Source organism: Oncorhynchus nerka, linkage group LG8 (assembly GCF_034236695.1).
Source record: "Oncorhynchus nerka isolate Pitt River linkage group LG8, Oner_Uvic_2.0, whole genome shotgun sequence".
Classification (NCBI taxonomy): domain Eukaryota; kingdom Metazoa; phylum Chordata; class Actinopteri; order Salmoniformes; family Salmonidae; genus Oncorhynchus; species Oncorhynchus nerka.
Window position 1 is genome coordinate 31,185,047 of NC_088403.1, and position 25,125 is coordinate 31,210,171.

At 47.2% G+C, this 25,125-nt stretch overlaps 1 protein-coding gene across 7 annotated transcripts in view; it reads right to left on the reverse strand.

Annotated features, from left to right (window-relative positions):
* The window catches only part of LOC115133129 (signal peptide, CUB and EGF-like domain-containing protein 1), a 160,949-nt gene that overhangs the window by 37,688 nt on the left and 98,136 nt on the right, over window positions 1-25,125 (reverse strand). For all 7 annotated transcript variants that reach the window (XM_029666047.2, XM_029666046.2, XM_029666044.2 and 4 more), the window contains one exon: window positions 19,634-19,762. In XM_029666047.2, coding sequence (XP_029521907.1) covers window positions 19,634-19,762 — 129 coding nt within the window. The remainder of the gene's footprint in view (window positions 1-19,633; window positions 19,763-25,125) is intronic.

A 25,125-nucleotide genomic window follows, 5' to 3' on the forward strand; every position in this document is an offset into this window, starting at 1 on the left:
TATAGTCTCCACATTGACTCAGTACTGGTACCCCTGTATATAGCCTCCATGTTGACTCAGTACTGGTACCCCTGTATATAGCCTCCACATTGACTCAGTACTGGTACCCCCTGTATATAGCCTCCATGTTGACTCAGTACTGGTACCCCCTGTATATAGCCTCCACATTGACTCAGTACTGGTACCCCTGTATATAGCCTCCACATTGACTCAGTACTGGTACCCCTGTATATAGCCTCCATGTTGACTCAGTACTGGTACCGCCTGTATTTAGTCTCCACATTGACTCAGTACTGGTACCCCCTGTATTTAGTCTCCACATTGACTCAGTACTGGTACCCCTGTATATAACCTCCACATTGACTCTGTACTGGTACACCCTGTATATAGCCTCCACATTGACTCAGTACTGGTACCCCTGTATATAGCCTCCACATTGACTCAGTACTGGTACCCCTGTATATAGCCTCCACATTGACTCTGTACTGGTACATCGTGTATAGCCTCCACATTGACTCAGTACTGGTACCCCTGTATATAACCTCCACATTGACTCAGTACTGGTACCCCCTGTATATAGCCTCCACATTGACTCTGTACTGGTACACCCTGTATATATCCTCCACATTGACTCAGTACTGGTACCCCTGTATATAGCCTCCACATTGACTCAGTACTGGTACCCCTGTATATAGGCTCCACATTGACTCAGTACTGGTACCCCCTGTATATAGCCTCCACATTGACTCAGTACTGGTACCCCTGTATATAACCTCCACGTTAACTCAGTACTGGTACCCCCTGTATATAGCCTCCACATTGACTCAGTACTGGTACCCCTGTATATAGCCTCCATGTTGACTCAGTACTGGTACCCCCTGTATATAGCCTCCACATTGACTCTGTACTGGTACACCCTGTATATAGCCTCCACATTGACTCAGTACTGGTACCCCTGTATATAGCCTCCACATTGCCTCAGTACTGGTACCCCTGTATATAGCCTCCACATTGACTCAGTACTGGTACCCCTGTATATAGCCTCCACATTGACTCAGTACTGGTACCCCTGTATATAGCCTCCACATTGACTCTGTACTGGTACACCCTGTATATAGCCTCCACATTGACTCAGTACTGGTACCCCTGTATATAGCCTCCATGTTGACTCAGTACTGGTACCCCTGTATATAGCCTCCATGTTGACTCTGTACTGGTACACCCTGTATATAGCCTCCACATTGACTCTGTACTGGTACACCCTGTATATAGCCTCCACATTGACTCAGTACTGGTACCCTCTGTATATAGCCTCCATGTTGACTCAGTACTGGTACCCCTGTATATAGCCTCCATGTTGACTCTGTACTGGTACACCCTGTATATAGCCTCCACATTGACTCAGTACTGGTACCCCTGTATATAGCCTCCACATTGACTCAGTACTGGTACCCCCTGTATATAGCCTCCACATTGACTCAGTACTGGTACCCCTGTATATAGCCTCCACATTGACTCAGTACTGGTACCCCTGTATATAGCCTCCACATTGACTCAGTACTGGTACCCCCTGTATATAGCCTCCACATTGACTCAGTACTGGTACCCTCTGTATATAGGCTCCACATTGACTCAGTACTGGTACCCCTGTATATAGCCTCCACATTGACTCAGTACTGGTACCCCTGTATATAACCTCCACATTTACTCAGTACTGGTACCCCTGTATATAGCCTCCACGTTGACTCAGTACTGGTACCCCTGTATATAGCCTCCATGTTGACTCAGTACTGGTACCCCCTGTATATAGCCTCCATGTTGACTCAGTACTGGTACCCCCTGTATATAGCCTCCATGTTGACTCTGTACTGGTACACCCTGTATATAGCCTCCACATTGACTCAGTACTGGTACCCCCTGTATATAGCCTCCACATTGACTCAGTACTGGTACCCCCTGTATATAGCCTCCACATTGACTCAGTACTGGTACCCCCTGTATATAGCCTCCATGTTGACTCAGTACTGGTACCCCCTGTATATAGCCTCCATGTTGACTCTGTACTGGTACCCCCTGTATATAGCCTCCACATTGACTCTGTACTGGTACACCCTGTATATAGCCTCCACATTGACTCAGTACTGGTACCCCCTGTATATAGCCTCCACATTGACTCAGTACTGGTACCCCCTGTATATAGCCTCCACATTGACTCAGTACTGGTACCCCCTGTATATAGCCTCCACATTGACTCAGTACTGGTACCCCCTGTATATAGCCTCCACATTGACTCTGCACTGGTACACCCTGTATATAGCCTCCACATTGACTCAGTACTGGTACCCCCTGTATATAGCCTCCACGTTGACTCAGTACTGGTACCCCCTGTATATAGCCTCCACATTGACTCAGTACTGGTACCCCCTGTATATAGCCTCCACATTGACTCAGTACTGGTACCACCTGTATATAGCCTCCACATTGACTCTGTACTGGTACACCCTGTATATAGCCTCCACATTGACTCAGTACTGGTACCCCCTGTATATAACCTCCACATTGACTCTGTACTGGTACACCCTGTATATAGCCTCCACATTGACTCAGTACTGGTACCCCTGTATATAGCCTCCACATTGACTCAGTACTGGTACCCCTGTATATAGCCTCCACATTGACTCAGTACTGGTACCCCCTGTATATAGCCTCCACATTGACTCTGTACTGGTACACCCTGTATATAGCCTCCACGTTGACTCAGTACTGGTACCCCCTGTATATAGCCTCCATGTTGACTCAGTACTGGTACCCCTGTATATAACCTCCACATTGACTCTGTACTGGTACACCCTGTCTATAGCCTCCACATGGACTCAGTACTGGTACCCCTGTATATAGCCTCCACATTGACTCAGTACTGGTACCCCTGTATATAGCCTCCACATTGACTCAGTACTGTTACCCCTGTATATAGCCTCCACATTGACTCTGTACTGGTACACCCTGTATATAGCCTCCACATTGACTCTGTACTGGTACCCCTGTATATAGCCTCCATGTTGACTCAGTACTGGTACCCCTGTATATAGTCTCCACATTGACTCAGTACTGGTACCCCTGTATATAGCCTCCATGTTGACTCAGTACTGGTACCCCTGTATATAGCCTCCACATTGACTCAGTACTGGTACCCCCTGTATATAGCCTCCATGTTGACTCAGTACTGGTACCCTCTGTATATAGCCTCCACATTGACTCAGTACTGGTACCCCCTGTATATAGCCTCCACATTGACTCAGTACTGGTACCCCCTGTATATAGCCTCCATGTTGACTCAGTACTGGTACCGCCTGTATTTAGTCTCCACATTGACTCAGTACTGGTACCCCCTGTATTTAGTCTCCACATTGACTCAGTACTGGTACCCCCTGTATATAACCTCCACATTGACTCTGTACTGGTACACCCTGTATATAGCCTCCACATTGACTCAGTACTGGTACCCCCTGTATATAGCCTCCACATTGACTCAGTACTGGTACCCCCTGTATATAGCCTCCACATTGACTCTGTACTGGTACATCGTGTATATAGCCTCCACATTGACTCAGTACTGGTACCCCCTGTATATAACCTCCACATTGACTCAGTACTGGTACCCCCTGTATATAGCCTCCACATTGACTCTGTACTGGTACACCCTGTATATATCCTCCACATTGACTCAGTACTGGTACCCCTGTATATAGCCTCCACATTGACTCAGTACTGGTACCCTCTGTATATAGGCTCCACATTGACTCAGTACTGGTACCCCTGTATATAGCCTCCACGTTGACTCAGTACTGGTACCCCTGTATATAACCTCCACGTTAACTCAGTACTGGTACCCCCTGTATATAGCCTCCACATTGACTCAGTACTGGTACCCCCTGTATATAGCCTCCATGTTGACTCAGTACTGGTACCCCTGTATATAGCCTCCACATTGACTCTGTACTGGTACACCCTGTATATAGCCTCCACATTGACTCAGTACTGGTACCCCTGTATATAGCCTCCACATTGCCTCAGTACTGGTACCCCTGTATATAGCCTCCACATTGACTCAGTACTGGTACCCCTGTATATAGCCTCCACATTGACTCAGTACTGGTACCCCTGTATATAGCCTCCACATTGACTCTGTACTGGTACACCCTGTATATAGCCTCCACGTTGACTCAGTACTGGTACCCCCTGTATATAGCCTCCATGTTGACTCAGTACTGGTACCCCCTGTATATAGCCTCCATGTTGACTCTGTACTGGTACACCCTGTATATAGCCTCCACGTTGACTCTGTACTGGTACACCCTGTATATAGCCTCCACATTGACTCAGTACTGGTACCCCCTCTATATAGCCTCCATGTTGACTCAGTACTGGTACCCCCTGTATATAGCCTCCATGTTGACTCTGTACTGGTACACCCTGTATATAGCCTCCACATTGACTCAGTACTGGTACCCCCTGTATATAGCCTCCACATTGACTCAGTACTGGTACCCCTGTATATAGCCTCCACATTGACTCAGTACTGGTACCCCCTGTATATAGCCTCCACATTGACTCAGTACTGGTACCCCCTGTATATAGCCTCCACATTGACTCAGTACTGGTACCCCCTGTATATAGCCTCCACGTTGACTCAGTACTGGTACCTCTGTATATAGGCTCCACATTGACTCAGTACTGGTACCCCTGTATATAGCCTCCACATTGACTCAGTACTGGTACCCCCTGTATATAACCTCCACATTTACTCAGTACTGGTACCCCCTGTATATAGCCTCCACGTTGACTCAGTACTGGTACCCCCTGTATATAGCCTCCATGTTGACTCAGTACTGGTACCCCCTCTATATAGCCTCCATGTTGACTCAGTACTGGTACCCCTGTATATAGCCTCCATGTTGACTCTGTACTGGTACACCCTGTATATAGCCTCCACATTGACTCAGTACTGGTACCCCTGTATATAGCCTCCACATTGACTCAGTACTGGTACCCCTGTATATAGCCTCCACATTGACTCAGTACTGGTACCCCTGTATATAGCCTCCACATTGACTCAGTACTGGTACCCCTGTATATAGCCTCCATGTTGACTCAGTACTGGTACCCCCTGTATATAGCCTCCATGTTGACTCTGTACTGGTACCCCTGTATATAGCCTCCACATTGACTCTGTACTGGTACACCCTGTATATAGCCTCCACATTGACTCAGTACTGGTACCCCTGTATATAGCCTCCACATTGACTCAGTACTGGTACCCCTGTATATAGCCTCCACATTGACTCAGTACTGGTACCCCTGTATATAGCCTCCACATTGACTCAGTACTGGTACCCCTGTATATAGCCTCCACATTGACTCTGCACTGGTACACCCTGTATATAGCCTCCACATTGAATCAGTACTGGTACCCCTGTATATAGCCTCCACGTTGACTCAGTACTGGTACCCCTGTATATAGCCTCCACATTGACTCAGTACTGGTACCCCTGTATATAGCCTCCACATTGACTCAGTACTGGTACCACCTGTATATAGCCTCCACATTGACTCTGTACTGGTACACCCTGTATATAGCCTCCACATTGACTCAGTACTGGTACCCCCTGTATATAACCTCCACATTGACTCAGTACTGGTACCCCTGTATATAGCCTCCACATTGACTCAGTACTGGTACCCCCTGTATATAGCCTCCACATTGACTCAGTACTGGTACCCCCTGTATATAGCCTCCACATTGACTCAGTACTGGTACCCCCTGTATATAGCCTCCACATTGACTCTGTACTGGTACACCCTGTATATAGCCTCCACGTTGACTCAGTACTGGTACCCCCTGTATATAGCCTCCATGTTGACTCAGTACTGGTACCCCCTGTATATAACCTCCACATTGACTCTGTACTGGTACACCCTGTCTATAGCCTCCACATGGACTCAGTACTGGTACCCCCTGTATATAGCCTCCACATTGACTCAGTACTGGTACCCCCTGTATATAGCCTCCACATTGACTCAGTACTGGTACCCCCTGTATATAGCCTCCACATTGACTCAGTACTGTTACCCCCTGTATATAGCCTCCACATTGACTCTGTACTGGTACACCCTGTATATAGCCTCCACATTGACTCTGTACTGGTACCCCCTGTATATAGCCTCCATGTTGACTCAGTACTGGTACCCCCTGTATATAGTCTCCACATTGACTCAGTACTGGTACCCCTGTATATAGCCTCCATGTTGACTCAGTACTGGTACCCCTGTATATAGCCTCCACATTGACTCAGTACTGGTACCCCTGTATATAGCCTCCATGTTGACTCAGTACTGGTACCCTCTGTATATAGCCTCCACATTGACTCAGTACTGGTACCCCTGTATATAGCCTCCACATTGACTCAGTACTGGTACCCCTGTATATAGCCTCCATGTTGACTCAGTACTGGTACCGCCTGTATTTAGTCTCCACATTGACTCAGTACTGGTACCCCTGTATTTAGTCTCCACATTGACTCAGTACTGGTACCCCTGTATATAACCTCCACATTGACTCTGTACTGGTACACCCTGTATATAGCCTCCACATTGACTCAGTACTGGTACCCCTGTATATAGCCTCCACATTGACTCAGTACTGGTACCCCTGTATATAGCCTCCACATTGACTCTGTACTGGTACATCGTGTATATAGCCTCCACATTGACTCAGTACTGGTACCCCTGTATATAACCTCCACATTGACTCAGTACTGGTACCCCCTGTATATAGCCTCCACATTGACTCTGTACTGGTACACCCTGTATATATCCTCCACATTGACTCAGTACTGGTACCCCCTGTATATAGCCTCCACATTGACTCAGTACTGGTACCCTCTGTATATAGGCTCCACATTGACTCAGTACTGGTACCCCTGTATATAGCCTCCACATTGACTCAGTACTGGTACCCCTGTATATAACCTCCACGTTAACTCAGTACTGGTACCCCCTGTATATAGCCTCCACATTGACTCAGTACTGGTACCCCCTGTATATAGCCTCCATGTTGACTCAGTACTGGTACCCCCTGTATATAGCCTCCACATTGACTCTGTACTGGTACACCCTGTATATAGCCTCCACATTGACTCAGTACTGGTACCCCTGTATATAGCCTCCACATTGCCTCAGTACTGGTACCCCTGTATATAGCCTCCACATTGACTCAGTACTGGTACCCCTGTATATAGCCTCCACATTGACTCAGTACTGGTACCCCTGTATATAGCCTCCACATTGACTCTGTACTGGTACACCCTGTATATAGCCTCCACGTTGACTCAGTACTGGTACCCCCTGTATATAGCCTCCATGTTGACTCAGTACTGGTACCCCCTGTATATAGCCTCCATGTTGACTCTGTACTGGTACACCCTGTATATAGCCTCCACGTTGACTCTGTACTGGTACACCCTGTATATAGCCTCCACATTGACTCAGTACTGGTACCCTCTATATAGCCTCCATGTTGACTCAGTACTGGTACCCCTGTATATAGCCTCCATGTTGACTCTGTACTGGTACACCCTGTATATAGCCTCCACATTGACTCAGTACTGGTACCCCTGTATATAGCCTCCACATTGACTCAGTACTGGTACCCCTGTATATAGCCTCCACATTGACTCAGTACTGGTACCCCCTGTATATAGCCTCCACATTGACTCAGTACTGGTACCCCCTGTATATAGCCTCCACATTGACTCAGTACTGGTACCCCTGTATATAGCCTCCACATTGACTCAGTACTGGTACCCCTGTATATAGGCTCCACATTGACTCAGTACTGGTACCCCCTGTATATAGCCTCCACATTGACTCAGTACTGGTACCCCTGTATATAACCTCCACATTTACTCAGTACTGGTACCCCTGTATATAGCCTCCACATTGACTCAGTACTGGTACCCCTGTATATAGCCTCCACATTGACTCAGTACTGGTACCCCTGTATATAGCCTCCACATTGACTCTGTACTGGTACACCCTGTATATAGCCTCCACGTTGACTCAGTACTGGTACCCCCTGTATATAGCCTCCATGTTGACTCAGTACTGGTACCCCTGTATATAACCTCCACATTGACTCTGTACTGGTACACCCTGTCTATAGCCTCCACATGGACTCAGTACTGGTACCCCTGTATATAGCCTCCACATTGACTCAGTACTGGTACCCCTGTATATAGCCTCCACATTGACTCAGTACTGGTACCCCTGTATATAGCCTCCACATTGACTCAGTACTGTTACCCCTGTATATAGCCTCCACATTGACTCTGTACTGGTACACCCTGTATATAGCCTCCACATTGACTCTGTACTGGTACCCCTGTATATAGCCTCCATGTTGACTCAGTACTGGTACCCCTGTATATAGTCTCCACATTGACTCAGTACTGGTACCCCTGTATATAGCCTCCATGTTGACTCAGTACTGGTACCCCTGTATATAGCCTCCACATTGACTCAGTACTGGTACCCCTGTATATAGCCTCCATGTTGACTCAGTACTGGTACCCTCTGTATATAGCCTCCACATTGACTCAGTACTGGTACCCCTGTATATAGCCTCCACATTGACTCAGTACTGGTACCCCCTGTATATAGCCTCCATGTTGACTCAGTACTGGTACCGCCTGTATTTAGTCTCCACATTGACTCAGTACTGGTACCCCTGTATTTAGTCTCCACATTGACTCAGTACTGGTACCCCTGTATATAACCTCCACATTGACTCTGTACTGGTACACCCTGTATATAGCCTCCACATTGACTCAGTACTGGTACCCCTGTATATAGCCTCCACATTGACTCAGTACTGGTACCCCTGTATATAGCCTCCACATTGACTCTGTACTGGTACATCGTGTATATAGCCTCCACATTGACTCAGTACTGGTACCCCTGTATATAACCTCCACATTGACTCAGTACTGGTACCCCTGTATATAGCCTCCACATTGACTCTGTACTGGTACACCCTGTATATATCCTCCACATTGACTCAGTACTGGTACCCCTGTATATAGCCTCCACATTGACTCAGTACTGGTACCCTCTGTATATAGGCTCCACATTGACTCAGTACTGGTACCCCTGTATATAGCCTCCACATTGACTCAGTACTGGTACCCCTGTATATAACCTCCACGTTAACTCAGTACTGGTACCCCTGTATATAGCCTCCACATTGACTCAGTACTGGTACCCCTGTATATAGCCTCCATGTTGACTCAGTACTGGTACCCCTGTATATAGCCTCCACATTGACTCTGTACTGGTACACCCTGTATATAGCCTCCACATTGACTCAGTACTGGTACCCCTGTATATAGCCTCCACATTGCCTCAGTACTGGTACCCCTGTATATAGCCTCCACATTGACTCAGTACTGGTACCCCTGTATATAGCCTCCACATTGACTCAGTACTGGTACCCCTGTATATAGCCTCCACATTGACTCTGTACTGGTACACCCTGTATATAGCCTCCACGTTGACTCAGTACTGGTACCCCTGTATATAGCCTCCATGTTGACTCAGTACTGGTACCCCTGTATATAGCCTCCATGTTGACTCTGTACTGGTACACCCTGTATATAGCCTCCACGTTGACTCTGTACTGGTACACCCTGTATATAGCCTCCACATTGACTCAGTACTGGTACCCCTCTATATAGCCTCCATGTTGACTCAGTACTGGTACCCCTGTATATAGCCTCCATGTTGACTCTGTACTGGTACACCCTGTATATAGCCTCCACATTGACTCAGTACTGGTACCCCTGTATATAGCCTCCACATTGACTCAGTACTGGTACCCCTGTATATAGCCTCCACATTGACTCAGTACTGGTACCCCTGTATATAGCCTCCACATTGACTCAGTACTGGTACCCCTGTATATAGCCTCCACATTGACTCAGTACTGGTACCCCTGTATATAGCCTCCACATTGACTCAGTACTGGTACCCTCTGTATATAGGCTCCACATTGACTCAGTACTGGTACCCCCTGTATATAGCCTCCACATTGACTCAGTACTGGTACCCCCTGTATATAACCTCCACATTTACTCAGTACTGGTACCCCCTGTATATAGCCTCCACGTTGACTCAGTACTGGTACCCCCTGTATATAGCCTCCATGTTGACTCAGTACTGGTACCCCCTCTATATAGCCTCCATGTTGACTCAGTACTGGTACCCCCTGTATATAGCCTCCATGTTGACTCTGTACTGGTACACCCTGTATATAGCCTCCACATTGACTCAGTACTGGTACCCCCTGTATATAGCCTCCACATTGACTCAGTACTGGTACCCCCTGTATATAGCCTCCACATTGACTCAGTACTGGTACCCCCTGTATATAGCCTCCATGTTGACTCAGTACTGGTACCCCCTGTATATAGCCTCCATGTTGACTCTGTACTGGTACCCCCTGTATATAGCCTCCACATTGACTCTGTACTGGTACACCCTGTATATAGCCTCCACATTGACTCAGTACTGGTACCCCTGTATATAGCCTCCACATTGACTCAGTACTGGTACCCCCTGTATATAGCCTCCACATTGACTCAGTACTGGTACCCCTGTATATAGCCTCCACATTGACTCAGTACTGGTACCCCCTGTATATAGCCTCCACATTGACTCTGCACTGGTACACCCTGTATATAGCCTCCACATTGACTCAGTACTGGTACCCCCTGTATATAGCCTCCACGTTGACTCAGTACTGGTACCCCCTGTATATAGCCTCCACATTGACTCAGTACTGGTACCCCCTGTATATAGCCTCCACATTGACTCAGTACTGGTACCACCTGTATATAGCCTCCACATTGACTCTGTACTGGTACACCCTGTATATAGCCTCCACATTGACTCAGTACTGGTACCCCCTGTATATAACCTCCACATTGACTCTGTACTGGTACACCCTGTATATAGCCTCCACATTGACTCAGTACTGGTACCCCCTGTATATAGCCTCCACATTGACTCAGTACTGGTACCCCTGTATATAGCCTCCACATTGACTCTGTACTGGTACACCCTGTATATATCCTCCACATTGACTCAGTACTGGTACCCCTGTATATAGCCTCCACATTGACTCAGTACTGGTACCCTCTGTATATAGGCTCCACATTGACTCAGTACTGGTACCCCTGTATATAGCCTCCACATTGACTCAGTACTGGTACCCCTGTATATAACCTCCACGTTAACTCAGTACTGGTACCCCTGTATATAGCCTCCACATTGACTCAGTACTGGTACCCCTGTATATAGCCTCCATGTTGACTCAGTACTGGTACCCCTGTATATAGCCTCCACATTGACTCTGTACTGGTACACCCTGTATATAGCCTCCACATTGACTCAGTACTGGTACCCCTGTATATAGCCTCCACATTGACTCAGTACTGGTACCCGCTGTATATAGCCTCCACATTGCCTCAGTACTGGTACCCCTGTATATAGCCTCCACATTGACTCAGTACTGGTACCCCTGTATATAGCCTCCACATTGACTCAGTACTGGTACCCCCTGTATATAGCCTCCACATTGACTCTGTACTGGTACACCCTGTATATAGCCTCCACGTTGACTCAGTACTGGTACCCCCTGTATATAGCCTCCATGTTGACTCAGTACTGGTACCCCCTGTATATAACCTCCACATTGACTCTGTACTGGTACACCCTGTCTATAGCCTCCACATGGACTCAGTACTGGTACCCCCTGTATATAGCCTCCACATTGACTCAGTACTGGTACCCCCTGTATATAGCCTCCACATTGACTCAGTACTGGTACCCCCTGTATATAGCCTCCACATTGACTCAGTACTGTTACCCCTGTATATAGCCTCCACATTGACTCTGTACTGGTACACCCTGTATATAGCCTCCACATTGACTCTGTACTGGTACCCCTGTATATAGCCTCCATGTTGACTCAGTACTGGTACCCCTGTATATAGTCTCCACATTGACTCAGTACTGGTACCCCCTGTATATAGCCTCCATGTTGACTCAGTACTGGTACCCCTGTATATAGCCTCCACATTGACTCAGTACTGGTACCCCTGTATATAGCCTCCATGTTGACTCAGTACTGGTACCCTCTGTATATAGCCTCCACATTGACTCAGTACTGGTACCCCCTGTATATAGCCTCCACATTGACTCAGTACTGGTACCCACTGTATATAGCCTCCATGTTGACTCAGTACTGGTACCGCCTGTATTTAGTCTCCACATTGACTCAGTACTGGTACCCCTGTATTTAGTCTCCACATTGACTCAGTACTGGTACCCCTGTATATAACCTCCACATTGACTCTGTACTGGTACACCCTGTATATAGCCTCCACATTGACTCAGTACTGGTACCCCTGTATATAGCCTCCACATTGACTCAGTACTGGTACCCCTGTATATAGCCTCCACATTGACTCTGTACTGGTACATCGTGTATATAGCCTCCACATTGACTCAGTACTGGTACCCCTGTATATAACCTCCACATTGACTCAGTACTGGTACCCCTGTATATAGCCTCCACATTGACTCTGTACTGGTACACCCTGTATATATCCTCCACATTGACTCAGTACTGGTACCCCCTGTATATAGCCTCCACATTGACTCAGTACTGGTACCCTCTGTATATAGGCTCCACATTGACTCAGTACTGGTACCCCCTGTATATAGCCTCCACATTGACTCAGTACTGGTACCCCCTGTATATAACCTCCACGTTAACTCAGTACTGGTACCCCCTGTATATAGCCTCCACATTGACTCAGTACTGGTACCCCCTGTATATAGCCTCCATGTTGACTCAGTACTGGTACCCCCTGTATATAGCCTCCACATTGACTCTGTACTGGTACACCCTGTATATAGCCTCCACATTGACTCAGTACTGGTACCCCCTGTATATAGCCTCCACATTGCCTCAGTACTGGTACCCCCTGTATATAGCCTCCACATTGACTCAGTACTGGTACCCCCTGTATATAGCCTCCACATTGACTCAGTACTGGTACCCCCTGTATATAGCCTCCACATTGACTCTGTACTGGTACACCCTGTATATAGCCTCCACGTTGACTCAGTACTGGTACCCCCTGTATATAGCCTCCATGTTGACTCAGTACTGGTACCCCCTGTATATAGCCTCCATGTTGACTCTGTACTGGTACACCCTGTATATAGCCTCCACGTTGACTCTGTACTGGTACACCCTGTATATAGCCTCCACATTGACTCAGTACTGGTACCCCCTCTATATAGCCTCCATGTTGACTCAGTACTGGTACCCCCTGTATATAGCCTCCATGTTGACTCTGTACTGGTACACCCTGTATATAGCCTCCACATTGACTCAGTACTGGTACCCCCTGTATATAGCCTCCACATTGACTCAGTACTGGTACCCCTGTATATAGCCTCCACATTGACTCAGTACTGGTACCCCCTGTATATAGCCTCCACATTGACTCAGTACTGGTACCCCTGTATATAGCCTCCACATTGACTCAGTACTGGTACCCCCTGTATATAGCCTCCACATTGACTCAGTACTGGTACCCTCTGTATATAGGCTCCACATTGACTCAGTACTGGTACCCCCTGTATATAGCCTCCACATTGACTCAGTACTGGTACCCCCTGTATATAACCTCCACATTTACTCAGTACTGGTACCCCCTGTATATAGCCTCCACGTTGACTCAGTACTGGTACCCCCTCTATATAGCCTCCATGTTGACTCAGTACTGGTACCCCCTGTATATAGCCTCCATGTTGACTCTGTACTGGTACACCCTGTATATAGCCTCCACATTGACTCAGTACTGGTACCCCCTGTATATAGCCTCCACATTGACTCAGTACTGGTACCCCTGTATATAGCCTCCACATTGACTCTGTACTGGTACACCCTGTATATAGCCTCCACATTGACTCAGTACTGGTACCCCTGTATATAGCCTCCACATTGACTCAGTACTGGTACCCCCTGTATATAGCCTCCACATTGACTCAGTACTGGTACCCCTGTATATAGCCTCCACATTGACTCAGTACTGGTACCCCTGTATATAGCCTCCACATTGACTCTGCACTGGTACACCCTGTATATAGCCTCCACATTGACTCAGTACTGGTACCCCTGTATATAGCCTCCACGTTGACTCAGTACTGGTACCCCTGTATATAGCCTCCACATTGACTCTGTACTGGTACACCCTGTATATAGCCTCCACGTTGACTCAGTACTGGTACCCCTGTATATAGCCTCCATGTTGACTCAGTACTGGTACCCCTGTATATAGCCTCCATGTTGACTCTGTACTGGTACACCCTGTATATAGCCTCCACGTTGACTCTGTACTGGTACACCCTGTATATAGCCTCCACATTGACTCAGTACTGGTACCCCTCTCTATATAGCCTCCATGTTGACTCAGTACTGGTACCCCTGTATATAGCCTCCATGTTGACTCTGTACTGGTACACCCTGTATATAGCCTCCACATTGACTCAGTACTGGTACCCCTGTATATAGCCTCCACATTGACTCAGTACTGGTACCCCCTGTATATAGCCTCCACATTGACTCAGTACTGGTACCCCTGTATATAGCCTCCACATTGACTCAGTACTGGTACCCCCTGTATATAGCCTCCACATTGACTCAGTACTGGTACCCCCTGTATACAGCCTCCACATTGACTCAGTACTGGTACCCTCTGTATATAGGCTCCACATTGACTCAGTACTGGTACCCCCTGTATATAGCCTCCACATTGACTCAGTACTGGTACCCCCTGTATATAACCTCCACATTTACTCAGTACTGGTACCCCCTGTATATAGCCTCCACGTTGACTCAGTACTGGTACCCCCTCTATATAGCCTCCATGTTGACTCAGTACTGGTACCCCCTGTATATAGCCTCCATGTTGACTCTGTACTGGTACACCCTGTATATAGCCTCCACATTGACTCAGTACTGGTACCCCCTGTATATAGCCTCCACATTGACTCAGTACTGGTACCCCCTGTATATAGCCTCCACATTGACTCTGTACTGGTACACCCTGTATATAGCCTCCACATTGACTCAGTACTGGTACCCCCTGTATATAGCCTCCACATTGACTCAGTACTGGTACCCCTGTATATAGCCTCCACATTGACTCAGTACTGGTACCCCTGTATATAGCCTCCACATTGACTCAGTACTGGTACCCCTGTATATAGCCTCCACATTGACTCTGCACTGGTACACCCTGTATATAGCCTCCACATTGACTCAGTACTGGTACCCCTGTATATAGCCTCCACGTTGACTCAGTACTGGTACCCCTGTATATAGCCTCCACATTGACTCAGTACTGGTACCCCCTGTATATAGCCTCCACATTGACTCAGTACTGGTACCACCTGTATATAGCCTCCACATTGACTCTGTACTGGTACACCCTGTATATAGCCTCCACATTGACTCAGTACTGGTACCCCCTGTATATAACCTCCACATTGACTCTGTACTGGTACACCCTGTATATAGCCTCCACATTGACTCAGTACTGGTACCCCCTGTATATAGCCTCCACATTGACTCAGTATTGGTACCCCCTGTATATAGCCTCCACATTGACTCTGTACTGGTACATCGTGTATATAGCCTCCACATTGACTCAGTACTGGTACCCCCTGTATATAACCTCCACATTGACTCAGTACTGGTACCACCTGTATATAACCTCCACATTGACTCAGTACTGGTACCCCCTGTATATAGCCTCCACATTGACTCAGTACTGGTACCCCCTGTATATAGCCTCCACATTGACTCTGTACTGGTACATCGTGTATATAGCCTCCACATTGACTCAGTACTGGTACCCCCTGTATATAGCCTCCACATTGACTCAGTACTGGTACCACCTGTATATAGCCTCCACATTGACTCTGTACTGGTACACCCTGTATATAGCCTCCACATTGACTCAGTACTGGTACCCCCTGTATATAACCTCCACATTGACTCTGTACTGGTACACCCTGTATATAACCTCCACATTGACTCTGTACTGGTACCCCCTGTATATAGCCTCCACATTGACTCTGTACTGGTACACCCTGTATATAGCCTCCACATTGACTCAGTACTGGTACCCCCTGTATATAGCCTCCACATTGACTCAGTACTGGTACCCCATGTATATAGCCTCCACATTGACTCTGTACTGGTACCCCCTGTATATAGCCTCCACATTGACTCAGTACTGGTACCCCCTGTATTTAGCCTCCACATTGACTCAGTACTGGTACCCCCTGTATATAGCCTCCACATTGACTCAGTACTGGTACCCCCTGTATATAGCCTCCACATTGACTCAGTACTGGTACCACCTGTATATAGCCCCCACATTGACTCTGTACTGGTACACCCTGTATATAGCCTCCACATTGACTCAGTACTGGTACCCCCTGTATATAACCTCCACATTGACTCTGTACTGGTACCCTCTGTATATAGGCTCCACATTGACTCAGTACTGGTACCCTCTGTATATAGGCTCCACATTGACTCAGTACTGGTACCCCCTGTATATAGCCTCCACATTGACTCAGTACTGGTACCCCCTGTATATAACCTCCACGTTGACTCAGTACTGGTACCCCCTGTATATAGCCTCCATGTTGACTCAGTACTGGTACCCCCTGTATATAGCCTCCACATTGACTCTGTACTGGTACACCCTGTATATAGCCTCCACATTGACTCAGTACTGGTACCCCCTGTATATAGCCTCCACATTGACTCAGTACTGGTACCCCCTGTATATAGTCTCGTTATTGTTAAGTACATTTCTTGTGTTACTTTTTGATTGATTAGATTTTTAAAACTAGTTTATTTAATAAATATTTTCTTAACTCTATTTCTTGAACTGCATTGTTGGTTAAGGGCTTGTAAGTAAGCATTTCACGGTAAGGTCTACTACACCTGTTGTATTCGGCGTATGTGACAAATACAATTTGATTTGATGTGTATACTGGATATTGAATGCATTGAGTTTCACTATGGGGAGTTGTATGAACTGTCTTTTGTTTAGAGTGCTAGAAGCTGTGAAGAGGAATTTCCACTAAAAGTACAATACATCTGAACTGTGAACTGTCAGTGGTGAGACAGTGGATGTGTGTGTGTGTGTGTGTATGTGGTGTGGGGGTTGGAGGACTGGACACTGCAGGAGCATTTCAAAATGTTCTATCTGGAATAACAGTGTACATTCAGCCTGGTTATGTGGGTGGGAGTCTAAACAGTGACAGGGTTACTGGGTGTGTGTGTGTGTGTCAGGTTGGTTGCTCAAGATTCACACACATAAACACACACACACACACACACGCGCAATACACAAACCCTGACCATTAAGCCATCTTCCTTGGTTGTAGCAGAGAGCATGTTTGCTTCCTTCCTCTTGAGGAACCAACAAGCTGATATATGAGTCATAGATATTACTCTCTACGACTCTTCTCCACACAAACACCCATTATTCAGCAGCAGCTTATAAGACCAGTCCATTAGTCAGACTGGAGTTCATTGTTAACAAACAGAGGAGTGAAAAACAAAGCAGAGCTCTGCTCACTAAACAACCCCAAGAGGTCTTCTCAGGTGAGACTTAAAGATCCAATCCAGTGCTTCAGTCAAGCCCTCCACCCCAGGCCTGGGATAGATCAGACCAACTCACTGTGGTCAGGACCAGGGGCTGATCTAGGATCAGGTCCCCCCCTATCAATATAAACATATTCATTCAGACTTAAAAGGCCAAAGCACGCCTACAGGCCCTGGTTTTGGGTTTATAATCGTTTTGTTTTATTTGAGTGAGAAAGATGTAATGACATATGTGGGTGGCTGACAGTAGCAACAGCATTACTTCAGTCCAGCGTCTCCAACTCACCTGGGCTATTTCAAGATCAAGTCATCTGGGCTGCGGAGATTTACGGAGGCTAAAAATACGCTGTGTTGTGATAAAGTTTGTCATGAGGAGGAAGTTGTTGAGGCCTGGCTTCTGTTGGCTCCTGGGCTGCTTTGCTACAGTTCTCCAGGCAACTGTCTATATGACGGGCTACGGTTAGACTAACCTACCTGATTAATGAAACTAGCATCAGACCACAGCCCCAGCCACCACGCAGCACTGGAACGACTTGAGAGAGGCGCAGCTGTATAATCTCATTTCACCGAGAGGTGCCAGTTGTTGGTGTTGGCTGATGTGCAGGTGTCAGTCGGTTTGTGGGGTCGGGTGTAACACACCCAAGGTTAGTGTCCCCGTTTGTTAAAACACCAAACAACGTGGCCTGTCTATTAATAAGCATACTGTGTCTGCATAACTTAAAGTTCCCTCCGTTCGCTTGACCTCGACTGTATTATTTGAATACAGCTGCCTGTAGGGAGTCTTATTGTCCCTGGTGATTATTGCCCCATTCTCCATCACCCCTGCCCTTGTACAGGCATAGGGGTAAGTCTAAAGACTCTCTCTCTCTCTGTATCTGTCTCCCCCTCCACTTCCTCTCTCAGGAGGAGCCTGGCATAGCTGTAGCTCTTCTCAGACACGTATTACCAGGAGATATTTTCCCTGGAAGAGCTTACCAGCATGGAAAGAATTAAAACATTAAATAAATAAAAGTTAAAAATAAAAATCGGAACAAAAATACCACTTGTTAGCAGATGGAACAACGCGTGTTTTTGGAGACTGGAAGCTTAGTTTTACAGTCAGGTAAAGCCGATGGGTGGAAGGAGCGTGTCAGTGTGTGTGTGTGTGTGTTCCTCCCATCAGCACACACCCAAGTTGAGTGTGTTATTGGCGTGTATGGAGTTGTGTAAACTGTTTGTTGGCAGTTCTTTTTGTGTTTAATATGACAGTGTTGATGTTTAATATGACACACACTCACACACACTGGGATAGAGTTGTTTGGTGTTTTTGGTTCGGGGACAAAAACACTGCAGGGTGTTGCTGTTCATAAAATAATTTGTGATGTGTGCCTCTCCTGTCTCTCTTGCTGTGACTTGTATAGAGGAATCTGCATTTGTCCTCCAAACACAACCAGGGATTAGATATGAAGAGAGAAGCAGAATGCCTTAATACAACTGACAGTATATTACACCCACTGAAGGATGTCAAGTCCATTGTACTAACAAGCCTATCTGTGCATGTCATTCCAGGTGAATGATTTGTAGACCAACCCCTGTTTTGATTCTATGTATGATCCTGCTCTGAACATAAAGCACATGAGTGAGTTACTACCGTAGAGATTTACGATAGAAACTACTAGGCCGACTGCATATTCTAGTATATCCATTCCTGCGGTCCCTATTCCGTGACACTGTGGCGGCACTGGTTCCAAAGGTGGCCGTCTTAAGGCACTGTGACGTCATCGGTCATCAGACAGGAGTGTATGACAGCCGTCAGTCGGGCGGGCAGCTCACCCTGGCAGGTGCGCTCGTCAGTGAGGAGCTTGTGGCCCTTCTGGCAGCTGCACTCAAAGGAGCCCACCGTGTTTTTGCAGAAATGGTCACAGCCGCCATTATTGAACGCCTCTTGGCATTCATCTATGTCTGTATGGAGAGAGGGATGGGGGGGGGGGGAGACGGAGCATTAGGTCACAGGTACACTAAGGCAATAGGCAATACTGGTCAAAGAGAACAGAGTTTTTACACACACAGACACAGACACACACACAGCACATAACTATGCCGTGCTAAAGTCTTCTCCTTTAGCAGTCTCTCCCACACAGCCACTGCCATGCTGGGATGGAGATCTCCAAATTGGCAGACAACAGGCCAATAAAAGGCTTCACTAATGCCTTGGAAATCTATTCTAAGCCTCTGTAAGAGTCTTTATGGAATGGGGGGGGAGGCAGGCGGGGTGAGAGTAAGGGTGAGAGAGGGGGAGTCAGAGAGAAGTGGGGGTTTTCCTAATGCTCTTATTTGTGCTAGCAGGAAGAAGCCAGGAGTTGGCAGGCCTGAAAGACAACATGAACACGGGCCGTGCTGCGTTGTGGTGGTAAAGTAGGTTTCCATCCACACAACAAGTCCTAACCGCAGTGCCTGGGTGTCAGTGTGGGGCAGCCGCCCTCAGTCACAAACGTATTGTCACAACACCGGGAAGATATTATCCCAGAGCAAACAAACCTGTGGGAGTCCCATCGCTGTTCCCTGAAGGCCTCACCTGCCTCTTTCATTCTCTTATTCATTCCCTTTTTCTTTTCATTCGTTCAGATCTCCGATAAAATGACTGAAGTCTCATTCACCGGTGGTTTCTTTTCTGCTGCCAGACCATTTCTTTATGCGGTTTCATTATTCTATTGATTTCTTTCTCTCTCTTTCTCTTCCTCTTGGCATGTGTGTGTGTGTGTGTGTGTGTGTGCGTGTGCGCCAGGCAGTGGGTGTGTATACGTGTGTGAGCATGTGTGTGCACGCTCTTGCGTTTGTGTGCACTTGTGTGTGTGTGTGTGTGTGATGGTATCAAGTGCAATGGTAGCTTCACGGCGCTCGGCAGCAAACAGCATGGTACAGGCTCAGGGGGCTTGTTGAGAGGGATCCTCCACTAGCCTCTGCTGTCTGATCCTACGACACGCTCTTTACCTGGAACTAATGGAACAGCCTGCTGCTACTGCCGTACACAACACTGTCTAGCCCACCATGCAAGGACTTAGAGAAGAGGGGAGAGATACAGAGAGAGAGAGAGAGAGAGAGAGAGAGAGAAAGAGAGCGAGAGAGAGCAAGAGAGAGTGAGAGAACGAGAGAGAGAAAGAGAGAGCGAAAGGCTCACCCCATCCAGGGGTTTGATGGACTTTCTCATAACTTCCATCTACCTCTCCTCCCCCCACCTCCTGCCCATGTGACTAGGTCTTCCTGAATCCCTGTGGAATAAAGGCCCAGGTGTGTGAGACGATCCAGAGACGTAGACCAGGAATAATAAGCGAGCCGGATCCCCTGGGGCTGTGCATGCAGTGCCAACCCTCCAGCCTGGTGGGATCTGATGTCACGCTGCATCCCCCCCTAACCCCATCCCTTCTCTCTCCTCACCCCTTCCTCTTTCTAAATATGTGCCCTCAGCCGAACCCTGGAGAGGGTCACTGGGTATATTTCCCTCCTGAGAGGACTGGCAATGCCACACTCAACAAGGGAGGAAAGGAAAGAGGATGAGGAAGAGACAGAAAAGAAAGTGGAGGAGGTAGAAGGTAGATGTAGTGGACGAGGAGAAACGTAAGGGGAAGAAAGGAGGAAAGTGGAAGGGTAGAGGGAGGAGGAAGGGTAGAGGAAAGTGGAAGGGTAGAGGGAGGAGGAAGGGTAGAGGAAAGTGGAAGGGTAGAGGGAGGAGGAAGGGTAGAGGAAAGTGGAAGGGTAGAGGGAGGAGGAAGGGTAGAGGAAAGTGGAAGGGTAGGGGGAGGAGGAAGGGTAGAGGAAAGTGGAAGGGTAGAGGGAGGAGGAAGGGTAGAGGAAAGTGGAAGGGTAGAGGGAGGAGGAAGGGTAGAGGAAAGTGGAAGGGTAGGGGGAGGAGGAAGGGTAGAGGAAAGTGGAAGGGTAGAGGGAGGAGGAAGGGTAGAGGAAAGTGGAAGGGTAGAGGGAGGAGGAAGGGTAGAGGAAAGTGGAAGGGTAGGGGGAGGAGGAGGAAGGGTAGAGGAAAGTGGAAGGGTAGGGGGAGGAGGAAGGGTAGAGGAAAGTGGAAGGGTAGAGGGAGGAGGAAGGGTAGAGGAAAGTGGAAGGTTAGGGGAGGAGGAAGGGTAGAGGAAAGTGGAAGGGTAGGGGGAGGAGGAAGGGTAGAGGAAAGTGGAAGGGTAGAGGGAGGAGGAAGGGTAGAGGGAGGAGGAAGAGACGGAAGAGAAAGTAAAGGAGGGAGGGAGTATTAAGAGGAGGAGGAAGAAATGGAAATAAAAGAAGAGGAAAGTGGAAGGGTAGAGGGTGGAGGAAGAGACTGAAGAGAAAGTTAATGAGGGAGGTAGTATTAAGAGGAGGAGGGAGAAAGGGAAATAAAAGAAGAGGAAAGTGGAAGGGTAGAGGGTGGAGGAAGAGACTGAAGAGAAAGTTAATGAGGGAGGTAGTATTAAGAGGAGGATGGAGAAAGGGAAATAAAAGAAGAGGAAAGTGGAAGAGTGGAGGGAGGAGGAAGAGGACAATAGCATGGCAGATTACACGGGCTAAGCCCGTTTTGATTGGTGCTCTAAGTGATGAAAACGGCTGGGGATTAACACCTAAGCCTTTGAGTCAGAGAGTCAGCCAAGCAAGACACCACAGGGAAGACTCATCTAAGAGAGGAGTGGAGGGGGAGAGGAGGAGAGGAGGAGAGGAGGGAGAGGTGAGTGGAAGAAAAAGAGAGGGTAAATGGAAAGGGGTAGAGAAAAACAGGAGGAGAAGGGAAGTCGGTGGGGAAGGCGCAGTCAGATACTGCATGTCTCCATTGTTACCTTTAATAGCCAGTCCACTGTGCAATGAGCCAAGCCAGATAAAGTCAGACAAATATATACAGTTGAGTGATACAAAAGAACATCAGAATAAAATAGTCCTCAGACGACAGGGCCTGTGTTCTCCTATAACAATGTATCCTGATATAAGGGAACCTCTCCATCAAGGCTGAAGTGCAGTGTAACCTCACTGTACAGTGGAATTCCATAGACTGATTTGAGGGCCTTCCTATTTGCATATATACTACAACTACAATCAGAGACAGTAAATATTTTGAGGAGCCAGGTAGCCTAGTGGTTAGAGAGTTGGGCCAGTAACCGAAAGGTTGCTGGATTAAATCCCCGAGCTGACAAAGTAAAAATCTATCGTTCTGCAGTTAACCCACTCGGGGAACAAGAATTTGCTGTTAACTGACTTGCCTAGTTAAATACATGTTCAACTGTCCACAGCCTTTAAGGGGATTGTCCTACATCTGTATTTCCTCAGACTCTGGAGGTAAGGACGCTCATCTCAGTACTGGCTCACGGCTGACCCTCTGAACAGACGACCTCATTGACAGTTGTGCTCTCAAGCAATGACCTCATCAAAAGCTGAGTTCTCAAGCAATGACCTCATCAAAAGCTGAGCTCTCAAGCAATGACCTCATCAAAAGCTGTGCTCTCAAGCAATGACCTCATCAAAAGCTGAGCTCTCAAGCAATGACCTCATCAAAAGCTGTGCTCTCAAGCAATGACCTCATCAAAAGCTGAGCTCTCAAGCAATGACCTCATCAAAAGCTGAGCTCTCAACACTGACAGATTCACTTGCTTTCTTTCTCTCCTCTCCTCCATCATCATTTGCTTTTTGATGATTGCTTTCTTAGAGAGAAGACCTCTTTCTGTTCTGTCCTCTCTGTTCCCCCTTTCTATCTCCTCCACTTTCTGATCATTTCTTCCTCTTGTCTCTCTTTTAAATCAATCATGGCTATTTTCCAGTTCCGTTTCCTTGGCATGCCGACAGCAGATCTCATCTCTATAGAAAGGATGGCTACCTTTCTCCCTAGGGGGGGATCTTCTCTCTCTCTCACACACATTCGCTCTCTCTTTCTCTCCCTCTCTCTACATTCTTAGAAAAAAAGGTGCTATCTACAACCGAGGGTTCTACATGGAACCCAAAAGGGTTCTACCTGGAACCAAAAAGGATTATCCTATGGGGACAGCCGAAGAACCCTTTTGTAACCCTTTTTTCAAAGAGTGTACTCCCTCTCTCGCTCCACATCTCTCTCACACACACACACACACACGCACACACACACCTCCCCCGCCGTCCCTCAGATGCCAATTGCCCACTATCCCAGACAAGTCTACAGAAGGTATAACAATATCTCCCCCAACCTACCCAGCCCAAACTTCCCCAACACAGACAAAGATCCCTAATTATTCAGTAAGTCTGGCAGCCATAACCACTGGCATAGCATAGCATAGCCACCACATTTCCCCACACTTAATGGCCACTCTGTGGAAGCCTGAGCCCAATAATGTCCTATATAATGACCTTTAATAGCCCTTAAATAAGCTTCAATCTTAAATAAAAACATTAAGACACTGTGTGTGAGAGAGAAATTGTGTGTGTAAATGAGAGAGGGAGTGTGTATGTCTGTGTGTGTGAGAGAGGGAGATATAGAAAAAGTGTGTGAGAGAGAGAAAGAGAGAAAGAAAGAGAGAGAGAGAGAGAGAGAGAGAGAGAGAGAGAGAGAGGAGAATGTGCGTCAACAGCAACCTTAGGAAAATCCTCTGCATTATCATTAACAGCAGACTCGTACATTTCCTCAACGAAAACTATGTACTGAGCAAATGTCAAATAGTCTTTTTACCAAATTACCGTACAACAGACCATGTATTCACCCTGCACACCCTAATTGACAACCAAACAAACCAAAACAAAGGCAAAGTCTTCTCATGCTTTGTTGATTTCAAAAAAGCATTCGACTCAATTTGGCATGAGGGTCTGCTATACAAATTGATGGAAAGTGGTTGTTGGGGGTAAAACATACGACATTATAAAATCCATGTACACAAACAACAAGTGTGCGGTTAAAATTGGCAAAAAACACACACATTTCTTCCCACAGGACCGTGGGGTGAGACAGGGATGCAGCTTAAGCCCCACCCTCTTCAACATATATATCAACGAATTGGCGTGGGCACTAGAAAAGTCTGCAGCACCCGGCCTCACCCTACCAGAATCTGAAGTCAAATGTGTACTGTTTGCTGATGATCTGGTGCTTCTGTCCCCAACCAAGGAGGGCCTACAGCAGCACCTATATATTCTGCACAGATTCTACCAGATCTGGGCCCTGACAGTAAATCTCAGTAAGACCAAAATAATGGTGTTCCAAAAAAGGTCCAGACTCCAGGACCACAAATACAAATTCCATCTAGACACGGTTGACCTAGAGCACACAAAAAACTATACATACCTCGGCCTAAACATCAGCGCCACAGGTAACTTCCACAAAGCTGTGAACGATCTGA